This window comes from Gobio gobio (assembly GCF_949357685.1).
Source record: "Gobio gobio genome assembly, chromosome: 8".
NCBI lineage: Eukaryota > Metazoa > Chordata > Actinopteri > Cypriniformes > Gobionidae > Gobio > Gobio gobio.
The window spans coordinates 30,870,311-30,894,281 of NC_137114.1; the positions used below are offsets into that span (position 1 = coordinate 30,870,311).

Consider the following 23,971-nt stretch of genomic DNA (forward strand, 5'->3'; position numbering starts at 1 on the left):
AAATGACACAAAGCAAACATCAGAGCGTGAGAGTTATCACCAAAATTGAACAAAAAGTAATGTAATGCAAATCATCATTACAAATAAATATGGTGACAACTGGCCACAAAGCCAACAAAATTTAGGCCGACGCATCATGACAGCACTCAGATCAAAGCACATTAGCGACAGACACTTCCGCATATGTTGATAATAAATCATATCATTAGACTGGACAGCAGCCGATTAAATATATGTAACACATATTAAACTTATGATTTGGGAAAAATGTAACTATTTTACAGAAGTAGAGCAAATGTGCATGGTCGCTAAGTAAATGTAATAAATTTACAGACTGACCAGTAATTCTGAAGAATGACTGTTTCCTCAAATAACGCTTAACATATAGGACTATAAAACAGTGGCAGCAAGAATAAAATAAGTCACGTAAACCTATTAGATTTTAAATAACTTACCCAAACAGCCAACAATAAAGCTTATAATTGCTGTGGTTGTAAATAAAAAGCTTTGGCTTTCTGCACAAAATTAAGCTCTGACGTAGGTCTTCCTTTGCCAATTAACTACAGCTTTTCTTTAAAAGTTCATCTTGAAAACGGCGTGGATAATCAATTAGCATTCCTCATTAATGTTGCTTGCGGTTTTCAAAGGGAATAACGGTGGCTATTTTATCAGTGTTTTTTTTTTCTTCGATCGAATTCCCCACAGCGGACGGATCGCGTCATAAACTCAGTGATAACTAGTCCCACCCATTAAAAGGGACGATATGATTGGTCAATTTTCCTGTTGAAATTCATCCCACATTGACTTGCCATGGCTTGGTCCTCTGTAATTTCACAGCTAGACCACCAATCACAGAGATGAAAGCGTTAAGAGGAAAAATCCTAAAATGGAGAAAACACAAACTAGTTAGATTTGAAGTGTTAGAAGGGTTTATTTCTTCAAAAAGATTGAGATGTTTATTGTCAAATTATAAATTCCTAAATTCCTTTTTATTAAAGAAGTTTTTACTTTTGAAACTATTATTTCAAAGTTTGTAAATATTATTTTTATTACAATAGTTTAGGCCCTCTCTCATGAGGGCCGAGAGGGCCCTGATGGTTCCTTCGCTCAAAAATCTGATGACACATGCTCCAGTTGAAAATGGATGATGTCTTTTATCTTCCTCCCTTTCTTTCTGCTTTATACTCATCTCCTAACATCAACGGACCTTACACTGACATTGACCTTTCCACCGCAATTAGTCACTTAATCAGAAATTAATTATTAATATTAACAAAACCAACAGGGCTTAGGGTTGTTTGTCTCTCTTACCTCATTATCATCTACTAATGACCAAGCCAGCATCTCATTTCCACTCCAAAGACAGAGGAGAGATATTTGTGCTGAGATTTCAGGTGTTGGTAAAGGGCACTTAGAGATGCCACATGCTACGCTGGAGACTTCCTCCCTTCTGGACACCACAGCAGCCAGGAAATGTGTATTTAATTACAGTTTGCGTATGAATTATGAGTTAATGAAAACATTGTTGCGAGACAAAATGTCAGGTACATGCATTCCGATTGCAAATTCTTATCAATTATAATGTACAGTCATCAGTCTAATGCCAGTGTAAATCAGCCTTATAGAGAATAAAAACAAAACACCAGGTTCATTCGACTATGTGGAAGGGCCAAAACGAGCAGATAAAATATGAATAAAACACCCATCCTAACCAAGTGTGTCCTGTGCCCGGTTTGAACTGGTCAAAAGGTGCACGAAGATGAGGACATAAGTAGAAAACGACACTCATTAAAATACCACTTCCTGTGCTACTAATTACTTATAATTACCGAAAGCTGGAATGATAAGAATTTATGTCCCATGGGACGGGGTAAGATGACAGGCGATGGCGCTTGCTGGCCTCTGCGCTCGTCCTTTTGTCATTCAGTGAGTGTCCTTCAGGAAATGAGCTGTTTGGCATGCAGAGAGGTCTGAGGCATGTTTCATAGCTGTGTGGTAATTGAAGTCCAGTGATGTGATCAGAGCATATGTATTATTACACAACTGAATTACACTGAGCTGAAAAAAATTACATATTATATAGGACCCCCCCCCACCACCACCATAAACAAAACAAGCAAGTACAACCAACCCCCCAATATTTATACATGTAATATTTTCCATGGTTAATGTAAACATATAATTTTTTAAGCTTTTGTAAGCATTCCCGTACGAACTGGACGGACCAATTAAATATGGCAAAATATGACTGAAGCCTGGTTTATTTAATTGTGCATGTGTGGCGCACGAATCACTGTATACTCTGCGTGTGTTCATAAGACTGAAAAGAGAAAACATCATTATACACTAATTAGAACATTTTTTAAACTACTCATGACCTTACTACTTTTTTTTCACTACTTTGGGTTTTTTTGCACAAAGAAAGCACTTGCGTTGCTTCATAAAATTGAGGTTAAACCACTGGCGTCACATGGATTGCGGATTACTTCAATGATTTCTTTCCTACCGTTCTGGACCTTGAATGTGTAAATTGCATTGCTCCCAATGGAGAGACTGAAAGCTCTCAGATTTCATCGAAAAAAATCTTAATTTGTGTTCCAAAGATGAAAGAAGGTCTTACGGGTGTGGAACGACATGAGGGTGCAATTAATGACAGAATTTTCATTTTTGGGTGAACTAACCCTTTAACTAGGCTATTACTTTATTGCAACTTTGCATGTGGATGATACCACCGTGAACAACTAATATACCCCCATTACTATTATGAATTATCATTGATTATGGCAAAGAAAACATTACTATCTCTATCTTAATATTGAATATCACTGTTGTGAAAATACTATATGAGAAAATTATGCTGAAGATTGATTATGGTAAACATTGTCTATGTATAGAACATATTGGCTCTGTGGCTCTTTGAGAGGTCCGACATATCGACTTCTGGCTCAATCAATGGAGTGCGTTTTTGGGCAGGACCACCGAACAAAGCAACATGTCCTCCAACCAATACGCCTATATAGGTCGTTTGTCACTTCCCTGAAATACGACCCATAGGAGCGTTTACTAAAGTTGCGCCCCTATCGACAACAGGACACTTTCATTTTAATTCATGAAATACGACCCATAGGAGCGTTTACTAAAGGTGCGCCCCTATCGACAACAGGACACTTTCATTTTAATTCATGAAATACGACCCATAGGAGCGTTTACTAAAGGTGTGCCCCTATCGACAACAAGACACTTTAATTTGAATTCATGAAATACGACCCATAGGAGCGTTTACTAAAGGTGCGCCCCTATCGACAACAAGACACTTTCATTTGAATTCATGAAATACGACCCATAGGAGCGTTTACTAAAGGTGCGCCCCTATCGACAACAGGACACTTTCATTTTAATTCATGAAATACGACCCATAGGAGCGTTTACTAAAGGTGTGCCCCTATCGACAACAGGACACTTTCATTTTAATTCATGAAATACGACCCATAGGAGCGTTTACTAAAGGTGCGCCCCTATCGACAACAGGACACTTTCATTTTAATTCATGAAATACGACCCATAGGAGCGTTTACTAAAGGTGTGCCCCTATCGACAACAAGACACTTTCATTTGAATTCATGAAATACGACCCATAGGAGCGTTTACTAAAGGTGCGCCCCTATCGACAACAAGACACTTTCATTTGAATTCATGAAATACGACCCATAGGAGCGTTTACTAAAGGTGTGCCCCTATCGACAACAAGACACTTTCATTTGAATTCATGAAATACGACCCATAGGAGCGTTTACTAAAGGTGCGCCCCTATCGACAACAGGACACTTTCATTTTAATTCATGAAATACGACCCATAGGAGCGTTTACTAAAGGTGTGCCCCTATCGACAACAAGACACTTTCATTTGAATTCATGAAATACGACCCATAGGAGCGTTTACTAAAGGTGCGCCCCTATCGACAACAAGACACTTTCATTTGAATTCATGAAATACGACCCATAGGAGCGTTTACTAAAGGTGCGCCCCTATCGACAACAAGACACTTTCATTTGAATTCATGAAATACGACCCATAGGAGCGTTTACTAAAGGTGCGCCCCTATCGACAACAGGACACTTTCATTTTAATTCATGAAATACGACCCATAGGAGCGTTTACTAAAGGTGCGCCCCTATCGACAACAAGACACTTTCATTTGAATTCATGAAATACGACCCATAGGAGCGTTTACTAAAGGTGTGCCCCTATCGACAACAGGACACTTTCATTTTAATGCTTTGTTTCCTTTTATTTGCGTCATATTTCTGGTTTTGCATAGCTCCGTTGAGCATTGCAAAATACAACATCATGTAAACATGTGATCATGCAATCAAGGGTTTGATCCAAGGCAACCTCCCGCAGTTTCTCTTGAAGCCAATATGGAAGTGACTTAAACTGCAATTCATCGACTGGCCACTAGGGCTCCTGAAGGGAGCAGAATCTCTTGAGCCCCATGTTAAAATGCCCAACTTTACAGCAGAAAAAAATATGTTTACAGCCTGGTACAAATTGTGGTTTTGGTCTATACGGCTAATTTTACCCTTCATGACAACTGTGAGGGGGGTGAATTTTTTTAAAACTCATTATTTTACATTATATAAAGCTTTAAAGTTCTGCGTAAGTAAGGGCGTGGCCACTTTGAGTGGATAGGCATTTATCTGCTGTCTGTCTGCTGCCCATTTTCTGTTATCCGGGAGTGACGCGCTGACAAGATGGCAACGGCCAGCTTGTCCCTACTTTACGCTTCAAAACTGCTCTTCAGAATCCTATGGGTGACGTCACAGACACTATGTCCATATTTTTTACAGTCTATGGTTTGATCCCAGGGAACACATGTGCTCATAAAGTGTATATGCACTATAAATCACTGGGTAGGTTTAGGGGTGGGGTGGTTGTAGTTGTTTATAAAAAATGATTTTTGCTAAATGAAAATATGACAAATGGTGATAAAAATTCCACACATTGCATTTAAATGAACACGCATTTTGATTGGTAACGACAGTCATACGTCATTTCATGACGACAAACGTAACACGACACTGTCATTATTTTTACGCCAACTAGAGGGCGCATGACTTAAAAGCGTAAATAAAGGTCGTAATAAGGTGCTTGAAAAACGACCTAAAGAGTCAGGTTTTTTTTGAGGATGTGGTAAGTCTTTTAGAAACCTGTTTAAAAACAGTCATTGTGTTTGGTTTGGTTGGTGCTGGAAATTACAAATAATAAGGGGTAGCCCAAATAACAACTGAGCAGGTGCAGGCTGTAAAGGTTGTCACTAGTTACTCTGTATTTCAGTCTGGGGGTGTTTGTGGTGATGAGTGAAGGTCTCAGAAATGGGAAATATGAGCAGCTGTGCAGGAGAGTGGTGTCAGGCCACAGGTGTTCCCTCTTTTGCTTACCAACTGCCGCTCTCCTCTCTTCCATCCATCTGCCCATAACAACATTGTCTAGGATCATGTCTGAATACCGACTTTCTCCACTCACAGCTGCATAATCATAGCTAATCCACAAAAGAGTTATTTCTCTCATTTCATTGCAGAGGTTTTGCAGGGAAAAAATCTCCTTGGTTTGCTTGCAGGTGTTTTTTTTTTTTTTTTTTTCTTTGTCTTTTCGAACCGTATCAACTCGAGCACAGAATATATTTGCCACCGGATGTAGATCAGGCTGGAATTCTGAGCCTGACAACGTTTCAAGGCTGAATTTTAAAACAAGGCCATTCTCTATACTGACAACTCAGCACAACAAACCAATTATAGTCTGAAGCACTGCCTTCAGATAAGCATCGGAAATTTGAATATACCATGTAGAATCATATATACATGTTTCAATTTAAATAACTGTCAGAAATTGTAAAGTGCAAGCAGAAGGCGGAGAGAAACAGAGAGACAGAAAATAGGAGACAGGCTAAGAGGTGGGCAGGATAAGTGTGTCTGCACTTTTATGTTAAATCAACCAAGACCATAACATGCCTGTGTGTGTTTAAGTTAGTTTGGGAGGAAATTGAGGGGAAAAGATTCTGGAAATTGGACCTCTTACTAGCAGAAACAGCACAGCCCTGCTGAGACTGGCACGCAGGTCACAGCCACACAACCAGTTAGGCCCAGGGGCGTCAGTTTGTGTTGAAAAGTGGTGGGGACAAAAGATCAGATGAAAAAAACGTTACAGCTGGACGGGAAAAATATTGAATAACGGCGCATCAAAATGGGCATAGCTTAGGCCAGTCAACAACACGAAAATACTTAGCATAAAACCCTCAACAATGTCGAATGCACATGTAAAAGTCCCTGCAACACCAGCTCAACCGAACGTTAAGTCAATGATTACATTGAAATTCATTACATATGTAAAAGAAAACACATCGCATACAACGCAATGTCACAAACCCGATTCAACAGTGTGGCTGTTTGTCATGTTCACAGAGAGAGAATGTATAACTTGAACAAGAAGAAACTGTGTCAAGAATTTGTTCAAGTTACTGATCGGCGCATGCATGTTTTCGGGTCATTTTAGAATCAGTTATAGTTTATTTTGTTTAAGTTGCAAATGCTTTCAAAAATTGGTGGGGACAAAATCAGCCATTTCAGCCATTTCCAGCGTCCCCAGTGTAAATGACACCTATGGTTAGGCCTGACGTTTCTGGAAAATGTCACACCAGTGCAAAGCATCTATTTTATTGCTGTTTTCTATTTATGCGTCATAGGCACACAGAACAGAAAACTGCTGCAGAATGTTTCCGTAATTTCTAATGCACTCTGAAGTGAAAGACCAATTAATACCCAACAGAGCAAAGAAACCTCATTAGCCTAAAAGCAACTCTTCTGACTTTTAAAAACAAATTTTCTTCATAATTAAAACCCAAACCAAACAAATAAAAACCTAACACAGTTACTCTGTAGGATGGCCTTATGATTTGTGCTGCTGTTGACCATTGTTGCCAGTGGTATCCATTTTGTTGAAATTTACAGGTCGTATTTATTGGGGAGCCTGAGGTGTGTTGTAACACATGGGTGAGATGTAAAACGGTAAAACCCTACAGCGCCAGAAAGATAGTCAGTCATTTAAAGCGGTTTACTTTGAGGTAAATGAAAATCAGATCCAAATCAGTTCAAAACCAACCCACTGTTCTCATATCTACACCACAGGCTCCTCACAGGCATTCATAAGGGGTCTTTTAGTGTGCCGGTGAGAGGCTTGATAGGTGTGTTTTGTTCCTACGCCAAGTCTATTGAAATCACAATTGTCTCTGTGTTAAGCTTTGGGCCTCCTCCAAGGAGATTCGGTTTTCCAGACTGACTCGCTACACAATTATAGCAGTCAGCAACCTCAGAGCTTGAGCATATAGTGCCATGCAAAAGATCCAGAGATGGTTAAAAGTGGGGGCAAGTGAAATGTCACAAGTGAAATGTCCTAGTGAACTTTAAACAGTAAGATTTATGATCTGTTTAATCACATATGAATTGTTCTAGTGCAGGGGTTGTCTTTTTTTTGTTCCTGGCACTGCACATTTTAGATGTCCCCTTTATCTGACACACCCTGTTCAGGTCTCGGAGCCTCTACTAAAGAGCCGACGATATACATCAGGTGTGTTAAATAAGGATCCCTGCAAGACTGAAAATCACCGATCAAGTGAAAACAAGCTGACAAGTCTTTGCAGGTCTGCAGGTCATTCAACTGACAGCTTCATCACTAACCAGTTAATCTCACTATTGACTCCTTACACTTCATCATTTGATCATAAACAATGTCCATAAATTGTGACAGACTGTCTGAGCCAAACCTGTTTAACCCACCAAGAGAAATATATTGGAGCCAGGCAGACAGCACAATGCTTTCTGATGAAAAACCGGCCATAAACTGCAGTGCGGCACCCACCACTAGCATCTTAAGAAAATATTTCATGATATGATGATGAATATTTTAAACACATCTGCTTTACGCTGAGCTTACCCGGGGGCAGACACACATGATTCTGGAAAGATGATCATGGATGAGGGCTGTAGAACTTAACAGCCTTTTACATAAACTTTCAAAACCTTGTATACTGCAACAAGCATCATTTTTTGTATGTATAAAAAAACAATTGTTACATTTATTTAAAATAAGACTTAATAGTTTTTGCAAATACTGCAACAAGCATCGTTATATATAATAAAAAACCCTGTATGCCACGAAGAACAGCTCAAATAGAAACCTAAAAACATTGATTTATTTAAAATAAATGTATAAATAACAAATGTCCCCCTAGCATGTAGTTATTCCACACTATTTATTCTCGTTGTTATTTTTTATTTATTTAAAAAACATATGCAAGTATAAATGTTCTCAAAATTAAAATGCAACTTCTGTCTATTTTAAAACAGCAGGGATAAAAGTTGTAAATTGCACTTACCCCGTTTAAACATGTTGGATGTTGTTAATTCTCTGTCTGTCCACTCAGGTTCATTTATTCTTGTATTCCAGACTTCACACTGTCAGTGAGATGCCAAGCGATCTATCAAACGCTGTCTGGTTTAATCAGAATACATAAATGTATGTACTCCTATAGCTCAGAGGAGACTTCTCGCTGAATTTCAATTAGGCTAATTTATTGCGATGCTGATGTCCATTTCATCCTGTGTGGTCCCGAGCAAATATTTCGCAAGATGCAACTGAGAGCAGTCCAAAAGGAGAGGAACACATTCTGCAGTATTAATTGTTGTTATCCAGTGAATAGATTAAGCAGGGGCACCTGGTGGTGTAGTTCAGCTCTCAGCGACCCTCGCGAAACAAGCAGTAGGCTACTGTAGTATGTTATCCGAAATGCTCTAAAAGCTCTTGTTGTAAGATACTGACGCGTTTGAAATTCGGCTATCCCTCTAAAACACAGATTGTTGAGTATATTCAGAAGATGGTCCTCAATCCGCGCCGCGGCAACTCTGGTGACGGTCTTCTCGTGCACTCTTCAGAGACACTCTACGCCGAAGTATGGGGAGGTGTCCCGCTGCCTCCATACAGAATCTCCAACAATCCACCTTTTTGAAAGCATTTCGTCCAGATATTTCGGGTCTCGGGACACGGACAAATCACATATATGAGCGTTACACCTTCACATATCGAGCGGGGTGAGTGTGAGTGGCTCGAGAGTCGAGTGGCGGAATGGACAGATGATGCGCTCCAGCTGAGAGATGCGCGTGCCTGTGATAGCCTACCTCAGGGCTCTCAATCCACTGTTCTGGACTGTCTATGGACTGTTCTCCCTCTCTCTTTCTCTCCCGAAAATAATCTGAAATTACCATGTGTTGGTTTAGTGCTTGATATATTCTTGTGTTGAGCTCGATTAAATCTCTATAGCTTAAATATAGCTTCTCTATAAATCTCTCTCTCTCTCTCTCTCTCTCTCTCTCTCTCTCTCTCTCTCTCTCTCTCTCTCTCTCTCTCTCTCTCTCTCTCTTTTTTTTTTTATTCTGTCTCTTAGTAGGCTGTCAGACCTTGAATATGGGAACCTTGCTTACATATTAGTATATACAGAAGCCTACTGTGCAAAAACGAAGATCTAACTAAGACTTTTGAGTTAACTTTACTTAATGTCTTAACTTAATTGTAAAAATCTAGTAATCTGTACTATTCACATACTATTCCTTGTTTACTTAGAAAACCCAAGTTAAGATTAATTGATTGGTTTGAATGCCATTTTGTGAAGCAAAAAAATTAAAAAATAAAGCTCACCATTATGGTGATGAGTGTTCACTTTGTTTGGGCACTTGGAACATTCATATTGTTATAACTCTGTTACTATTGATCCAGCGATGCAACAAAAAATTGAGGTTTTTCACCGGTTCTTTGTCTAAGGTGCTATATAGCACCTCTGAAGAACCGCTGAAGAACCACTGAAGCACCGAAATTGGTGCTATATAGCACTAAAAAAGGTTCCCCTATGATTACGAGCCAAGAACCATTTTTGGTGCCATATAGAACCTTTTTTTTTTAGAGTGTAGATGTATATAACATTTTTCTTTCAGACGAATAAAATCTGAGTTATATTACAAAAGTCCAGTCTAATCCAACACTCTAAAAAAAAAAAGGTTCTATTTTGCACCAAAAATGGTTCTTGGCTCGTAATCATAGGGGAACCTTTTTTAGTGCTATATAGCACCAATTTTGGTGCTTCAGTGGTTCTTCAGCGGTTCTTCAGAGGTTCTTCAGCGGTTCTTCAGAGGTTCTTCACCGGTTCTTTGACTAAGGTGCTATATAGCACCTCTGAAGAACCGCTGAAGAACCAAAATTGGTGCTATATAGCACTAAAAAAGGTTCCCCTATGATTACGAGCCTTTTTTTTAGAGTGAAGCATTAGAATTGGATTCATAGTTGCTCTGTTTTTGAAGTCCATAAAAAGTGCATCTGCCCATCAAATAACATGCTCCACGCGGCTCTGGGGTGTTAATAAAGGCCTTCTGAAGCGAATCGATGCGTTTGTGTAAGAAAAATATCCATATTTAAAACTTTATCTAGTAAACTTTCGACCGACCGCCTTCCCTGTTCAATTTATGGAAAAATTGTTGAAAGTTACCCTGCCGAATGAAAGACTAATGCGACCAGGTACGCTCGTCATGACATCACACGCAACTTGAGTTTCACTTTCAAAGTTTACTTGATAAAGTTATAAATATTAATATTTTTCTTACACAAACGCGTCGATTCACTTCAGAAGGCCTTATTAACACCCCGGAGCCGCGTGGAGCACGTTATTTGACGGACAGATGCACTTTTTATGGACTTCACAAACAGAGCAACTATGAATCCAATTCTAATGCTTGGATTAGCCTGGACTTTTGTAATATAACTCAGATTTTATTCGTCTGAAAGAAGAATGTCATATACACCTAGGATGACTTGGGGGTAATTTTCATTTTTGGGTGAACTATCCCTTTAAGGTCACTTTTAAAATTAACCTATGTAATATTTCCCTTTATGTCGTAATGATCATTTACAATTTTACTGCCAACGCTTATGAATAAACAATTTGTGAAACTTTTAATTGGGTTGATATAATCCCTCTATATTTGTAACAATATCTTGCAGTCACATACACAGACTTCAATATTCAGCATGCAAAACACAACAATACCTATACTAAGTCAAAAGTAAATCTAAAGTAAAAGATAATGTACTCTACAGTTCTTTTTTAGTAACTAGAACTCTTGTGTAAGTGAACTATACTAACAAAGCATTTGTTAGCACAATACAATTCCTATTTCACTTTACTTGTTTTTTTATGCAATCAGTTTGCTTTTTTTAAAAGTAAGTCTAACTAATTAGATTTTACAGTGCTATTAGTATTTTCATCCAAAAATGGTTTTAAGATAGTTATATTATTTGCTGTAGTGTGTCTTTTCAAAAAATCCCTGTTGCCATTCAGTGTAATAATCCAGTGAGATTATTGTATGCACAAGGATTCTGACAAGAGCTGGTATGCTCCACAAGGAGATCTGATCTCACCATCATTGAGACCATCTGGGATTACATGAAGAAACAGAAATAACTGAGACAGACTAAATCCAGAAGAAACGTGGCAATGTCTCAAAGACGCTTGAAGAAACCTATATACCTGCAAAGCCATGTGACACGTTGTAGTGCTGTAAAGTGAGAATGCTTTTAAAAAATAATGTCATAAATAGATTTTATTTATCAGTTAACTTCTATGAACTAAATCAATTCAATATTAGGGTTGACGCCCTTTGCTTTTAAAACAGCTTTTATCCAGGTACACTCACACATCATTTTTCAGGTAGCTTTGCAAGGTTTCTTCAAGTGTCTTGCAGACGTTGCCGCAGTTCTTCTGGATTTAGTCTGTCTCAGTTATTTCTGTTTCTTCATGTAATCACAGACAGAGTTGATGATGGTGAGACCAGATCTCCTTGTGGAGCATACCAGCTGTTGTCAGACTCCTTGTGCATACAAAAATCTCACTAGATTATTACAATTAATGGCAAAAGGAATGTTTGGAAAATGTAAACTGATATTTCCTACTGACACACTATAGCAAAATACATAAATAATGGCTTAAACACATTTTTGGGTGAAAATACTAGCGCGCCGAAGACTTTTGTACAGTAATGTGTATAAATAAGTGACCCTGGACCACAAAACCAGTCATAAGTCTCACTGGTATATTTATGACAATAGCCAACAATACAATGTGTCAAAATTATCGATTTTTCTTTTCTTTTATTCAAAAATCACTAGGATATTAAGTAAAGATCATGTTTCATGAAGATATTATGTAAATTTCCCTTTGTAAATATATATAATGTATGCATTGGTAAGGACTTCATTTGCATAACTTCATTTGCACAACAAGGCGATTTTCTCAATATTTAGATTTTTTTGCACACTCAGATTCCAGATTTTCCTGGCCAAATATTGTCATATCCTAACAAATTAGATAAAGAAATAATTATTTATTTTGTTTTCAGATGATGTATACATCTCAATTGAAATAATTGACCCTTATGACTGGTTTTGTGTAACAATATATTTGACGCTAATTAATGCAAATATTTCCCAACTAGAATTAGACTTAGATTTTTCGTTCACAGTTTTATTTCATTATGCTTTGTAGAAATAAAAAAAATGCCCTATGTGGCCTTGGGTCACATATACTGTGTATACACTGTTAGGCCAAAAGAAAAGTTTCTGTTTGGATTTAAATAGGCAAATACTTAAGAGTCAATGATACGATCATTCATGCAGTGATTTATATGTATGTTATATATGTTTGGCACAGTTCTTCCAACCCTAATTGATGGACTATGTAGCTTTTCATTTCTTAAACAACCATGTAGGACTACACATTATGGCCATATTCCAGGATGACTCTTGCATTGTCAATACAAGATCTGGACCAAAAATGGATGCACATGACATCACAGCATTTATTTTCATCAAGAGGTGCATTCATTTTTGGTCAAGATCATATTGACAATGCAAGAGTCAAGCACTCTGTCAAGTCTCCTCCAGCACGTCCCAAAGACTGTCAATGAATTTAAGTTCTGAGAGGTGCCAATTCATGTGTGGAAATGATTCTTCATGCTCCCTCCTAACCATTCTTTCACAGTTTGAGCCGACTGGGTCAGAGCAACTCCAAAACATGCAGCTCTTGTGGGGTGTTCCCGTCTGCGGACTGTATCTGTCCAATGAAGGAACAGTGGTGAACATGGGTCATGGGCGGCCAAGGCTCACCAATACACGTGGGGAGCGAAGGCTGGCCCATGTGGTCCAATCAAACAGACGAGCTACTGGAGCTCAAATTGCTCAAGAAGTTAATGCTGGTTCTGATAGAAAGGTGTCAGAATACAGTACGCACAGTGCACACACATATAGGCCTAAACAAAATGTATTTCATATTGTAATATGTAAATTATTTAAATTATGTTAAAATACCACTACTAAAAAAAGGTTAGGTCATAACATATTAAAAGCCTGCCATTTGGGCCATATGTCTTTTGATTTTTTTAAATTTATTTATTTATATAACCTATTAAAATAAATGTATCTTTATCCAAGATGAAGTGTTATTTTTGTTTAAATGTATTTTGCCCTTTCACCTCTGTGTGTATTTTGTACATGTATCTGAGACACAGGAACACTTAAAACCACTGATTCATTCACTGTGAAGGAGACTGATGACTCAAGCTATAGCACTTCTGTCTCCATTCACAGGCAGACACACCAGGCGAGAAAGCACAGATGGAGATGAGGAGTCATGAAAGACTCTTTATAAATTTGATTAATGAGGAGACTGCAGGCTGTGAGAATGTCAACACCTAAGCACCGACCCTGTTTGTGTTTAGAAAGCTTGATTTTGTTAAATGACGACATACTTAGTTTCAGACTATGCATAAATACTGGAGGATAGGCTAATGCATGGATTCCTGACCGGCTACTGTATATATAAATCAAAAATTTAAATATAAAACAAAGTCATTACACTTTAATTTGTACAATGACAATATTAAAGCAATTTAGGCCTATTTAATTTGGGAAATCTTTTTTTTTTTTTTTTTATAAATGTGAATATACTGTATAGTCGCCGTTTTATTTTAGGAAAGGGGTCCTTCTTGGGTCCTTGGCATCAAAAAATGTCAGCAAACTTTTTCCTTTCCCCTCAAGACATCGTTCACATCTATGGTATCGACATTTGATTTACTCAGATCTGCTCTGTGTTCGATGAGTAATGCCTGTTCCACTCCACGTGCACTTGTTTGGGGAAAGATGGCGGCTCCCACTGGCGAGATTGAAGTGCTCACTGCGAAAAAACCTAATGGTGAGTATTATTAGTTGGATTTCTTAATAGTTCTTCGTGTTGGGGTTGCGATTGCGATGTTTGCCTGCTGTTAAAATCCAGAACTGTCTTTTAAAGTAACGTCGCGATCAATCTGTGGTCGCTAATTCTGTCTAATGCTATCTATGTGAAATATATTTTGTGTCTTATGGGTTACATTGCTGTCAATCTGACATATTTGATCTGAAATGTTCTTTCGTGATCTAAAGTGTAGTATGTGTGCCTGGGGCTAGTTGTCACAGAGGCGATATCTCTTCGTCAAATAGCACGTGTGTTTATTTAGCAGGAGTTTTTATTTTGGTTTCATGCACCTAAAACGATTAATTATATAAATTGTAGTTTATGTGTGTCAAAACAATGATTTGATATTTTCATGCTTCCTTTTCAATTTGACTGTTTCCTGTTTCAATTAGCTCTTTACATAAAATAAGACAGGACATTAATTATATGTTTTGGAAGGTGTTTTCTTTTGACATCAGTACCGTTTTTGTCTGTAAATTAAAGTGATTTTCGGTGTTTCTTTAGCTATCGCTTCACTCATCACTAGGCTGCAGTGGGCTTGTGATAAACGAGCATGTTATCATGTGCTGTCATCAGTCATGATGGTTTAAGATTACATGTCTGTCCTCTTCCTCTCCCATCCTCATTGTTTTCAAAACTGTTAGGCCTGTATAAAGAAATATTCACTGACAAAAAATATCTAAACACTTTGTAAGGCTTCTTGCCTAAACATTGCTTTGTTTTTGGCTGAAAATTGATATTATGATAAGAAATACTGGAATGATTCTAATTTGTTTTTATTGCTAATGCATATGTTGTACTGGGCAAATCATAAAAAGCATTGAACCTTTGACCTTCTGGCTTTAAATAGCGCACTATTATTATTTTATGTAAATATGTAAATACATTTTGTCATAATGTATTACACTTATTAAAATAGTTGTTTGCTTACAACCAAATCACAATTATACCGAGAACTTTTTTTGTAATCTGTAGCGTACCCTTACATTTTTTTACTTCTCACATGTTGCCGGTGCTCTGACCGCCTCCGGAACGCGATTTCAACTCGGGTGGATGCTCTGGTGTCATATTCCATCCCCTTACCTTTTCAGTTCCTTTTTCTTGTAGCTGTTTTTTCTTTATTCATTGTGTAAGTTTCTGTCGTAAAACTGGCGTTCCACAAATTGGACCTTGAAGCTTTTATAGACAATGTATGTTCCGGGTAACTGCATTCATCTCATAAAGGAAGTGATCCTCCTAATATGGCGCCTAAACTATAGTGGTGTGACTGTCAAAAAAATGTTGCCATTGTCGGTCATTCATGTTGCATAAAAAAAATTGCCATAGTATCGTTCAGGGAGAAAACTGGACAATGTAATGTGTTTTTTAGCTTTTTTCTGTGCAAAAAAAACCTAAGGGAAGCAGGTTGAGGGGTGGTGAGAAGACAAAGATGGCAAATTAGATGGCAAATCTATTAATTATTAAACCCACTGCATACCACTCAACTCAATTAAATAATCAATAAAATAATCCCTTTGCTGAGTGTTTTTGAAAGCTTTGTATTTTGTTTGGTTTAACAAGTAACAACCTTCTAGGGATTTGATTTTGGTTGTCATGTGTTGAAATTAATATAGAAAAAACAGGGTCAAGTCTGTCCACTGAATGTGACCCTCTCCTCCATGGCCATGGGAAAGTGAATATTTACAATGACAACAATAAAACTTCAGTTACATTTAAAGGGGTTATGAATTGAGAAATATGTTATTCAAAGAAAAGCTTTTGTTGACCGCTGGCTCAGCAAACGAGAGATCTGCGAATGTGCATCCCCGGGACGTCAGAGTACAGTGAAACACCGCCTCAAGATGAACGCCTAATTCTGTAGCCCTGCCCACCGACTCGTGCCTGACATAGATAAATACCGTATTAGGCCTACGTGCGGGGAGCTAAACCGGATCAAACTTCCAAGCAATAAACATGCAGCTTAAACTTCATTCGGATTCCAATATTAGGAATGCATGGTTGAATTAGATTTTTAATGAAGATCCAGCTCACGTGGAGAAGACATTGCACGTTTGTTCACTTCATTTCACTGTGGATTCGTTTGTAAACAAGAGACTGGAATTAATAAAATTGACTGCAAGTAATACAAAATAATTGCGGGTGGATGAGAGATGAATCCTTATGTTTGTTTGATAAAGACATATTGCGAGCCCTGTGGGCGAATCATTCCGGTTGCCATTTTCAAAACAATTCCCACATGTACCAACCCTCTACGCACACCTTGGCAATAGAATCGCCTTTGGCTAGTACATTTTTTTGTTTAGTCGCCAGACTGATATACTTTATTATATTATATTATGCTACAAATATTATATATATATATATATATATATATATATAGGAATGCCACAATTCTCAATATAATATTGAACCGTTCGGTACGGCATTCACGATTCAATACGTGCTTGTGAATTGCGTTTTTTGTGTCGGTTTTGCATTTAATTAATTATTTTTCTACAAATTCTATCAATTGCCGCCATCCCAATATACTGAGCAACGTGACATACATTCACATGACACGTTAGTGGCAGAGTTATACTCACGGAACACTATAGTTATTCACAATCACGAAAGTTCATTATTTGCATGTGTTTTAAATCCTTGCCGGTTAAACATTTCATTCGCATCCTTAATGCTTATGCACGTTTTTAACATGCCTTTTTCCGAGCGCGCGCACTAACACGTCAAACACATGATCACTGGACTAAGTTGTCTTCTTACTGCGCTAATACTGTCAAATACACACAAGGTTAACATAAACACAGTCGGTTATGTCTAAAGTGAAAGTCAAATCGGCGTGTGTCTGTATATTAGATGCACGTCTTAAATTGACAGCAGTGCAGCCTATAGTGAACACGCTGTCCTTAAAGGGACAGTTCACCTCTAAAATAATGTCATTATTTACTCTAATATTGTTCCAAACCTGTATTCATTTCTCGATGACAGAATTTTCATTTTTGAGTGAACTATCCCTTTAATGTTAATACAACAACAAAAGACAGAGAAAATCACTCACTGCTCTTGACTGAAAAATTAATACAGCAGCTTTAATAAGAATCAATGTATATTTTATAGTGAAGTCTATGTAGTGTTTTATTTTTACATTTATTCATTCAATCTCATACTTAAATGCTGCTGTACAGCTCTGAGCTGCCAGTGTAAATCTTTATATATATTTATTTTATATTATACAATACACTATGAATGTGTACAAGGTTTTTTTTTAAGTAAAGTTTTAAGTTTAAGTAAGATTTTTCAATTATTTTACGTAAAATAAAGAAAGAGTATTGCAATAAAAAAATTGTCTTTTTTCTCCTTAAACTCTTGCGGTTCCTGTCGCCTAAGAATAGAATAGCAAAAAACTGATGTGACAAGCCATCAGACCCGAACCGAAAACCGTGGTTAAAAACCGAGGTATGTTTTGAACCGTGGACTAACTGTATTGTTGCATCCCTAATAAATATGTATATGTATGTATTAGCCAATGGCTAATGATAGATATTATTTAATCGCCCAGAGTGACGATTTACTCGCATATGCAAGTGTTTTACTCGCATTGTAGAGGGTTGTTGGAGTCAAAGCTAATTATAATATGCAAAACTGTTATCCAATCACAGCAGTTGGTGTTTACTTACAAGTCTTCAAGGCGGCACGCCCATAAAAAAACTGAGCGTTTCAAGAGCTAGGCTCAAAACCAGGGTAGACAATAGGCTATTACTTATTCATTATGATGTTTTTTAATGTAAAAACCACACAGACTTCATAAATTGACCTAAAAAAACAGTATACTTTTTTTTTCAAAAGCTAGCTCCTTTCCCCTTAAACTGATTCTGTTTGCTCATAAGCTGAAACAACACAAATCTTTAGGTTTTTTATGCTAAATTGCCATTTGCACTCAATTTTATTACGTTAAATTAAATTAAATTAGTAAAATATTGAAATGAAGTGCTGTTTAATGTGTGTTTTTAGTAAAGGGAAAGACCTGTTAAAGTTTGATGTTATATTTGACATTTAAATGTATTATTTTATATTATACATTAATAATTGTGTCGATTTTTGAGGTTACCTTTATGCTGAAGTGTAGACCTTGTGGTTAGGCTGCAGGTGGCTACCTGATAGGCTAAGTTTGCTGTTCTCAATGAGCTGTAACTGTGCTAATGCCAGTGATGAGAAGTTGTTTACTTAAATTCGTTCAACAGCTTTTTTTTTGGAGTGAACAAAGAAATGCCTCGACTTCTTTCAGCTTGTTGAACACATTTTTATTTGGACATTTCTACCGTGTGTCAGCTGAATCAGCAGCGAGCGCCCAGCGTGTTACTGTGTGCAAAACTACAGTGAAAACAAATGATCAAATTATCATGCCATGAAATAAAATAGCTTCTCTTCCCTGCAAACAATGCCATGGAGAATGTGAATATTTAATTTAAAGGCAAAAATAAAACAAAAGGTGTGGGTATCGGTATTAATTTCAGTATCAGTAACTCGGTGTGATGTAGATTCACATTCTCTATACTACCATCAATTGAAAGCCATTATCTACACACAGTTAGGGATGTCACGGTGAGGACATTTTCACACCTGCAAATAAACTTGACAAAACTGATACTACCAATAACACATTGTGTATAATTTGCGGGCATAAGGGAACCACTATCAATATACGAGGTATTGAAATTGATTTTGAATGTGCGCTTTTTCACATTCGCTTTCAAATTCGTGATCACACGCACTGTGTATAGGGAGCAGCGGTACTGACTGCACATTTTACAAGAGAATATATTTCTCAAGATCTTTTGTGTACCAAATCCTCCGCCATCGTCCTGTCAGTCATCTTTCTTTACTCTCATCATGTAATAAGTTAAATCTGACTCCTGCTGCACTCTGCTGCGACTCTGAGCAGACAATTTCAGTTTACAATTTAAGCATCCATTATCCAACTTAACTAAATGGTTTTTATATAAAAAAAGATTAAAACAACAGTGGGACGGTGCCGCTGTGTAGCCGCAACACTGACTACCGCAGCAAGCCTACACACTGGTTCACTATTTATGTGACTTCTAAAACCAATTGACTGCACTAGTGTTCATTTTGTTGCATCATAATACGTCTACTGTAATTTTATGTGTGTTTTTTTGGGGTACTGTATAAAAAGATATAGCCATTAAAACTTGCCTGAGCTTACATTACAGATGACCCTGTCTGTCGTAGACTTCAAAAATGAATGAATATCACTGACAGACTCATTTTGCTAATGGCTGACCTGTCAGTTTAGCTGCTGTCCTGACTGTGCTGATTGATTTGTGTGCTGATGAATTTTTGGATCTGAGAAATGATTGCATGGGCTTTCCTTGTCTTATTATATAGGCTATACCCCAATCAATTTCTCATAAAAATGAAATTAGATTCTTATTGGTACTTGCTAAGGCAATTTGCAATTGGCCATATTGTACATTGCACAACGGGGTCTAAAAGCACTTGAGTTCAGTGATGCTTACAACAACTTCTTAAGCAAATTAGATGAATTAACTCTCATATTGTCTTTTTAATCTAGTGCGAGCACCGAGGAGAGTGGCAAATCAGATTCCTGATGAGATCCTTAAAGATCCAGAGCTCAATGAGGCAATTAAGACTTTGCCAGCTAACTACAATTTTGAGATCCACAAAACAATATGGAGGGTGCAACAAGCCAAAGCCAAGAGGGGTGAGTACATCTAAAATAGTTTTGTTGAAAAAGGTTAAAGGTTCATACCGAATACCGGTATTTATTTTGTTTTGATATGAAATTTGATGATACCGCAATACCGGTATATGTCGCTTAAACAACGTTCTGAATGCGGCGCAGCGCATCATTGTTTGAGAGGGGACCCATTTCACTGTTGCACTGTTTGAGTGAGAGCAGTCAGAGAGATCGCATTACAGCCTATGACTGAATCCGAGATCGTCCCCTATACCCTCATTCACTATTCCCTACGTTATCACTTTATTTGAAGGAGAGAATGAAAACGAGTGCGTGAAGTCGGACAACCGCTGTGTGTAACTTACATCGGCTGTACACTCGTTATTGCGGTGCGATGTGGGATAGAATGAGTGCACTCAATAACGTCCACTATGGTTTCGGACACCACTACAAAGTGCTGTCCCCTCCAAATAATTGCCTATTTGAGGTTATAGGGGGCGATTTCGGATTCAGCCCTTGATTATAGCGGAGAATTCAAACTACACGCAGCGTGCAAGAGAGAGCGGTTTCTGCGCGGAGCGCCACGATGAGATTAACAACGCTCACCACATGGATCATATAGCACATATATAGACCGGAGCGAGCGTGTTTACGTTTTTTATGGACATATTTCATATACTCTAGTGCTCTAAACATGAACCAGAAGCGTGTCTGCGCACATATTTCATCACGTCTTCTTCAAATGAAATGTGCACTGATTAGGCTACACTGAAACAACCACTATCCTGATCACGACTGCGATTACACGATGGACTATTCTGCTTTACAAAAGACAATGAATGATGTAAGTTAAGAAATAAACTGACAATTCAAAGAAGAATGGGCAAAAAAGTAACTGCTTTATTCTTTCTGTGTTAAACTGATGTGTGTCATTTGTTCAGAGAGTGCTCTTAAATGTATTGCAAATATCCGCGTTTCTCCCTCGTTTTGTCAGTTTGTTGTTATATAGGGTTAGGGTTGTTTTTTAAATGCTTAAGGTGCCCTCAACTCTGTTTTTTTTCTCTCTGTGGTAGGCCTGCACGATTCTGGGAAAAATATGAATCACAATTTTTTTTGCTTAGAATTGATATCACGATTCTCTGCAACAATTTTTTTTCTCAGGAAGTGTAATTTTTTTATTGCACACATGAACCATGACAAAACAAATTGGCAGTACCAAAAATATTTGTTTTGGCACATAGAAGATTGCACATCACCACAAGCCTGTAAACATAGAGGCTTCAATGAATAAAGAAGAAACACTCTTTAACTGCTTGCCTTTTGTACAATTAGCATTCAACTGGCAATTCAACTAGGTTACCAAAAATATAAATTTAACGCACTGCGCTGAATATGGCTCTAAATAGGCTAAATTGAAACGTCATACAACATTCAAAATAGTTGCAGGATGGTATTGAGTAGCGTTTGTCCAATGTATGGATCATCTTTAGAAATCTGTCACGTTCTACGTTGTATATTGGAACCATATCTTTTGCTAGATGGTAAGCAATGGCTTCTGTTATTTCCTTGCTCCTACTGGAGTTATGTGGGTATGGCATACTTTCTCTTTGCATTTTGTTTGATTCGCATTAATGGCTCAATCGTCAGCAGGTTTATTAGACGCTGCCCCTTTAAGACCGAATGCAGATCTAATAATATCATATTCTCCCATTTCTCCAAACCATTTACGGCCATTTAAGACATAAACTGTGTTTAAGTGACTGCTCTCCAATCCGGTCATTTTGACATAGTCTAAATGTTGTGTATTTGATGGATTTGATGGCACATGAAGCCTAATGTATAATGTGCAAGTCGGTCCGTTTCACACACAGCATGCGTGCACGTGCACACACGCACGCACGCACGCACACACACGCAAGCCACCTTGAAGTTGGAAACAGCGTCTCTTCTGTGGATTATTGTGCATTTAATAGCTCTTTTTATCACCAAACACGTCCTGCATTTTAGCAACAGTAGACACTGCCTTTTACAACAATCACTGATTCTGACGTTAAGTTTGGGTTTAGGGAGAAATGACAGCGCTGCTGCTGTGAAGGGAAGGAAGTTGCACTCGACGGAACACGGCTAGTTTATAATAGTTTTACCCCATATCTTCTTTTTATAATCCTTGGAATTATATTAACTGAGGGTGAAGCCCTGAACTGACGAGTGAAATGCGTGACTAAAAGGCGCTTTGTCATTGGCTGAGGGTGAAGCCCTGAACTTTGAGAGTGGTCCTTTCAAAATAAATAATAATTATTTTTTTAATCGAAGTCATTTTAAAATTAAATCGTGAACAGGGTGAATCGAGATCGCGATTTTATAACGATTTATCGTGCAGGCCTACTCCGTGGTCATAAAAGTGCATCTATCCATCATATAACTGCTCCACACGGCTGCGGGGAGTTAATAAAGGCCTTCTGAAGCGAAGTGGCGTGTTTGTGTAAGAAAAATATCCATATTTAAAACTTTATAGACTAAAATAACTATCTTCCGGCAGTCAGTGGTACGCAAGGCGACTTACGATGAAAGAGTAACCCTTGACGCATGCGTATTGACGAAAGCAGAGGCGCAGAGAATAGAGCAAAACAACGGTCATGAATTAGAAGTCTAAAACGAGAATTTTTAACGAGAAATGGCGGATGATTTTGATAAAAAAGGAGAGGGGCTTGAGTTTGTTGCCCAGCCCTATCCGCGAGAGGTGTCAAAGCGTGCAATGCTCCTATACATCGCGTCAGGGTTTACTCTTTTAGCACAAGTTAGTGAGTCAGTTATAAGAAGCTAGTTATTTTAGTCTATAAAGTTTTAAATATGGATATTTTTCTTACACAAACGTGCCATTTCGCTTCAGAAGGTCTTTATTAACCCCCTTAGCCATGTGGAACAGTTATATGATGGATAGATGCACTTATGGACTTCAAAAACGACACAACCATTCACTGCCATTATAAAGCTTTGAAGAGCCAGGCCATTTTAAATATAACTCAGATTTTATTAGTCCGAAAGAAGAATGTCATATACACCTAGGATGACTTGATATTGTAAATCATGGTCTAATTTTCAATTTTGGGTGATCTAACCCTTTAAAATATAATGTTTCCGCCAAGTGTGCAAAAAACTTTTCTTTTTTTTTTCTGCTTACTTCAGAAAAAGGGGCAATATATCGTAGGTAGTTTGAGCGTGTTGTCATGTTGTATTTTATGTTATTAGGCTTACAGTTTCAGTTCAAGAACATTAGTCATTCTGGTTGTCTGTCCATAGAGAATTAAATTGCCTTAAAGTTCATCTCTGTTTGCAGGATAATGCAGCAGCATTACATAAGGTATGTCTCAAGCTTATTGCTTTTATGAGAGCATACAGGCTGCATTATATAGATTAATATTCTTCACTATTGTGTTTTTAGTTATATGGACCGAGTCAAGCAAACTGAATAGCAGAATTGCCTTGGAGGTTTCCACAGGCATAAATTAAGATGTGGTCTTTTAGCTGTTCTCTGGAACAAAGTACAAGCTTCAAATTACTGCAGAGGGCTGCTTCTTTAAGCCAGCTGGGAAAATTGGTGAAATTCATGATGACATTTAGAGGCATAATTACCTAATTTTGTCAGAACTTTGCTTCAGCAAAATGTGGAAGATATGGTCATTAGCTTATGAACCATCAACTGATTCTGCTGAATAGCAAGGACACGTTTGCCACTGCCAGAATGACTTTTATTCTTCAGAGCACAGCAGCTTGAAATATTATCTTGGTATTTGATTTTTCTTCAGTTTTCTGCAACCCTTTTACAAAAAGGTTAAACTTTGTTAAATCATGATACCTAATGGCTTTAAGGAAT

General features: G+C 37.7%; 2 protein-coding genes across 3 annotated transcripts in view; one reads left to right on the forward strand and one right to left on the reverse strand.

Moving 5' to 3' along the window:
- The window catches only part of rtn4rl1b (reticulon 4 receptor-like 1b), a 211,716-nt gene extending 202,478 nt beyond the window's left edge, over positions 1 to 9,238 (reverse strand). Inside the window, exon 1 of the mRNA XM_079823596.1 lies at positions 8,430 to 9,238. Coding sequence (XP_079679722.1) covers positions 8,430 to 8,442 — 13 coding nt within the window. The 5' untranslated portion in view covers positions 8,443 to 9,238. The remainder of the gene's footprint in view (positions 1 to 8,429) is intronic.
- Positions 9,239 to 14,245: 5,007 nt separating this feature from the next.
- The window catches only part of dph1 (diphthamide biosynthesis 1), a gene marked incomplete at its 5' end in the record, with an annotated part of 131,159 nt that continues 121,433 nt past the window's right edge, over positions 14,246 to 23,971 (forward strand). For both annotated transcript variants that reach the window (XM_079824241.1, XM_079824242.1), the window contains 2 exons: positions 14,246 to 14,342; positions 19,972 to 20,121. In XM_079824241.1, coding sequence (XP_079680367.1) covers positions 14,246 to 14,342; positions 19,972 to 20,121 — 247 coding nt within the window. The remainder of the gene's footprint in view (positions 14,343 to 19,971; positions 20,122 to 23,971) is intronic.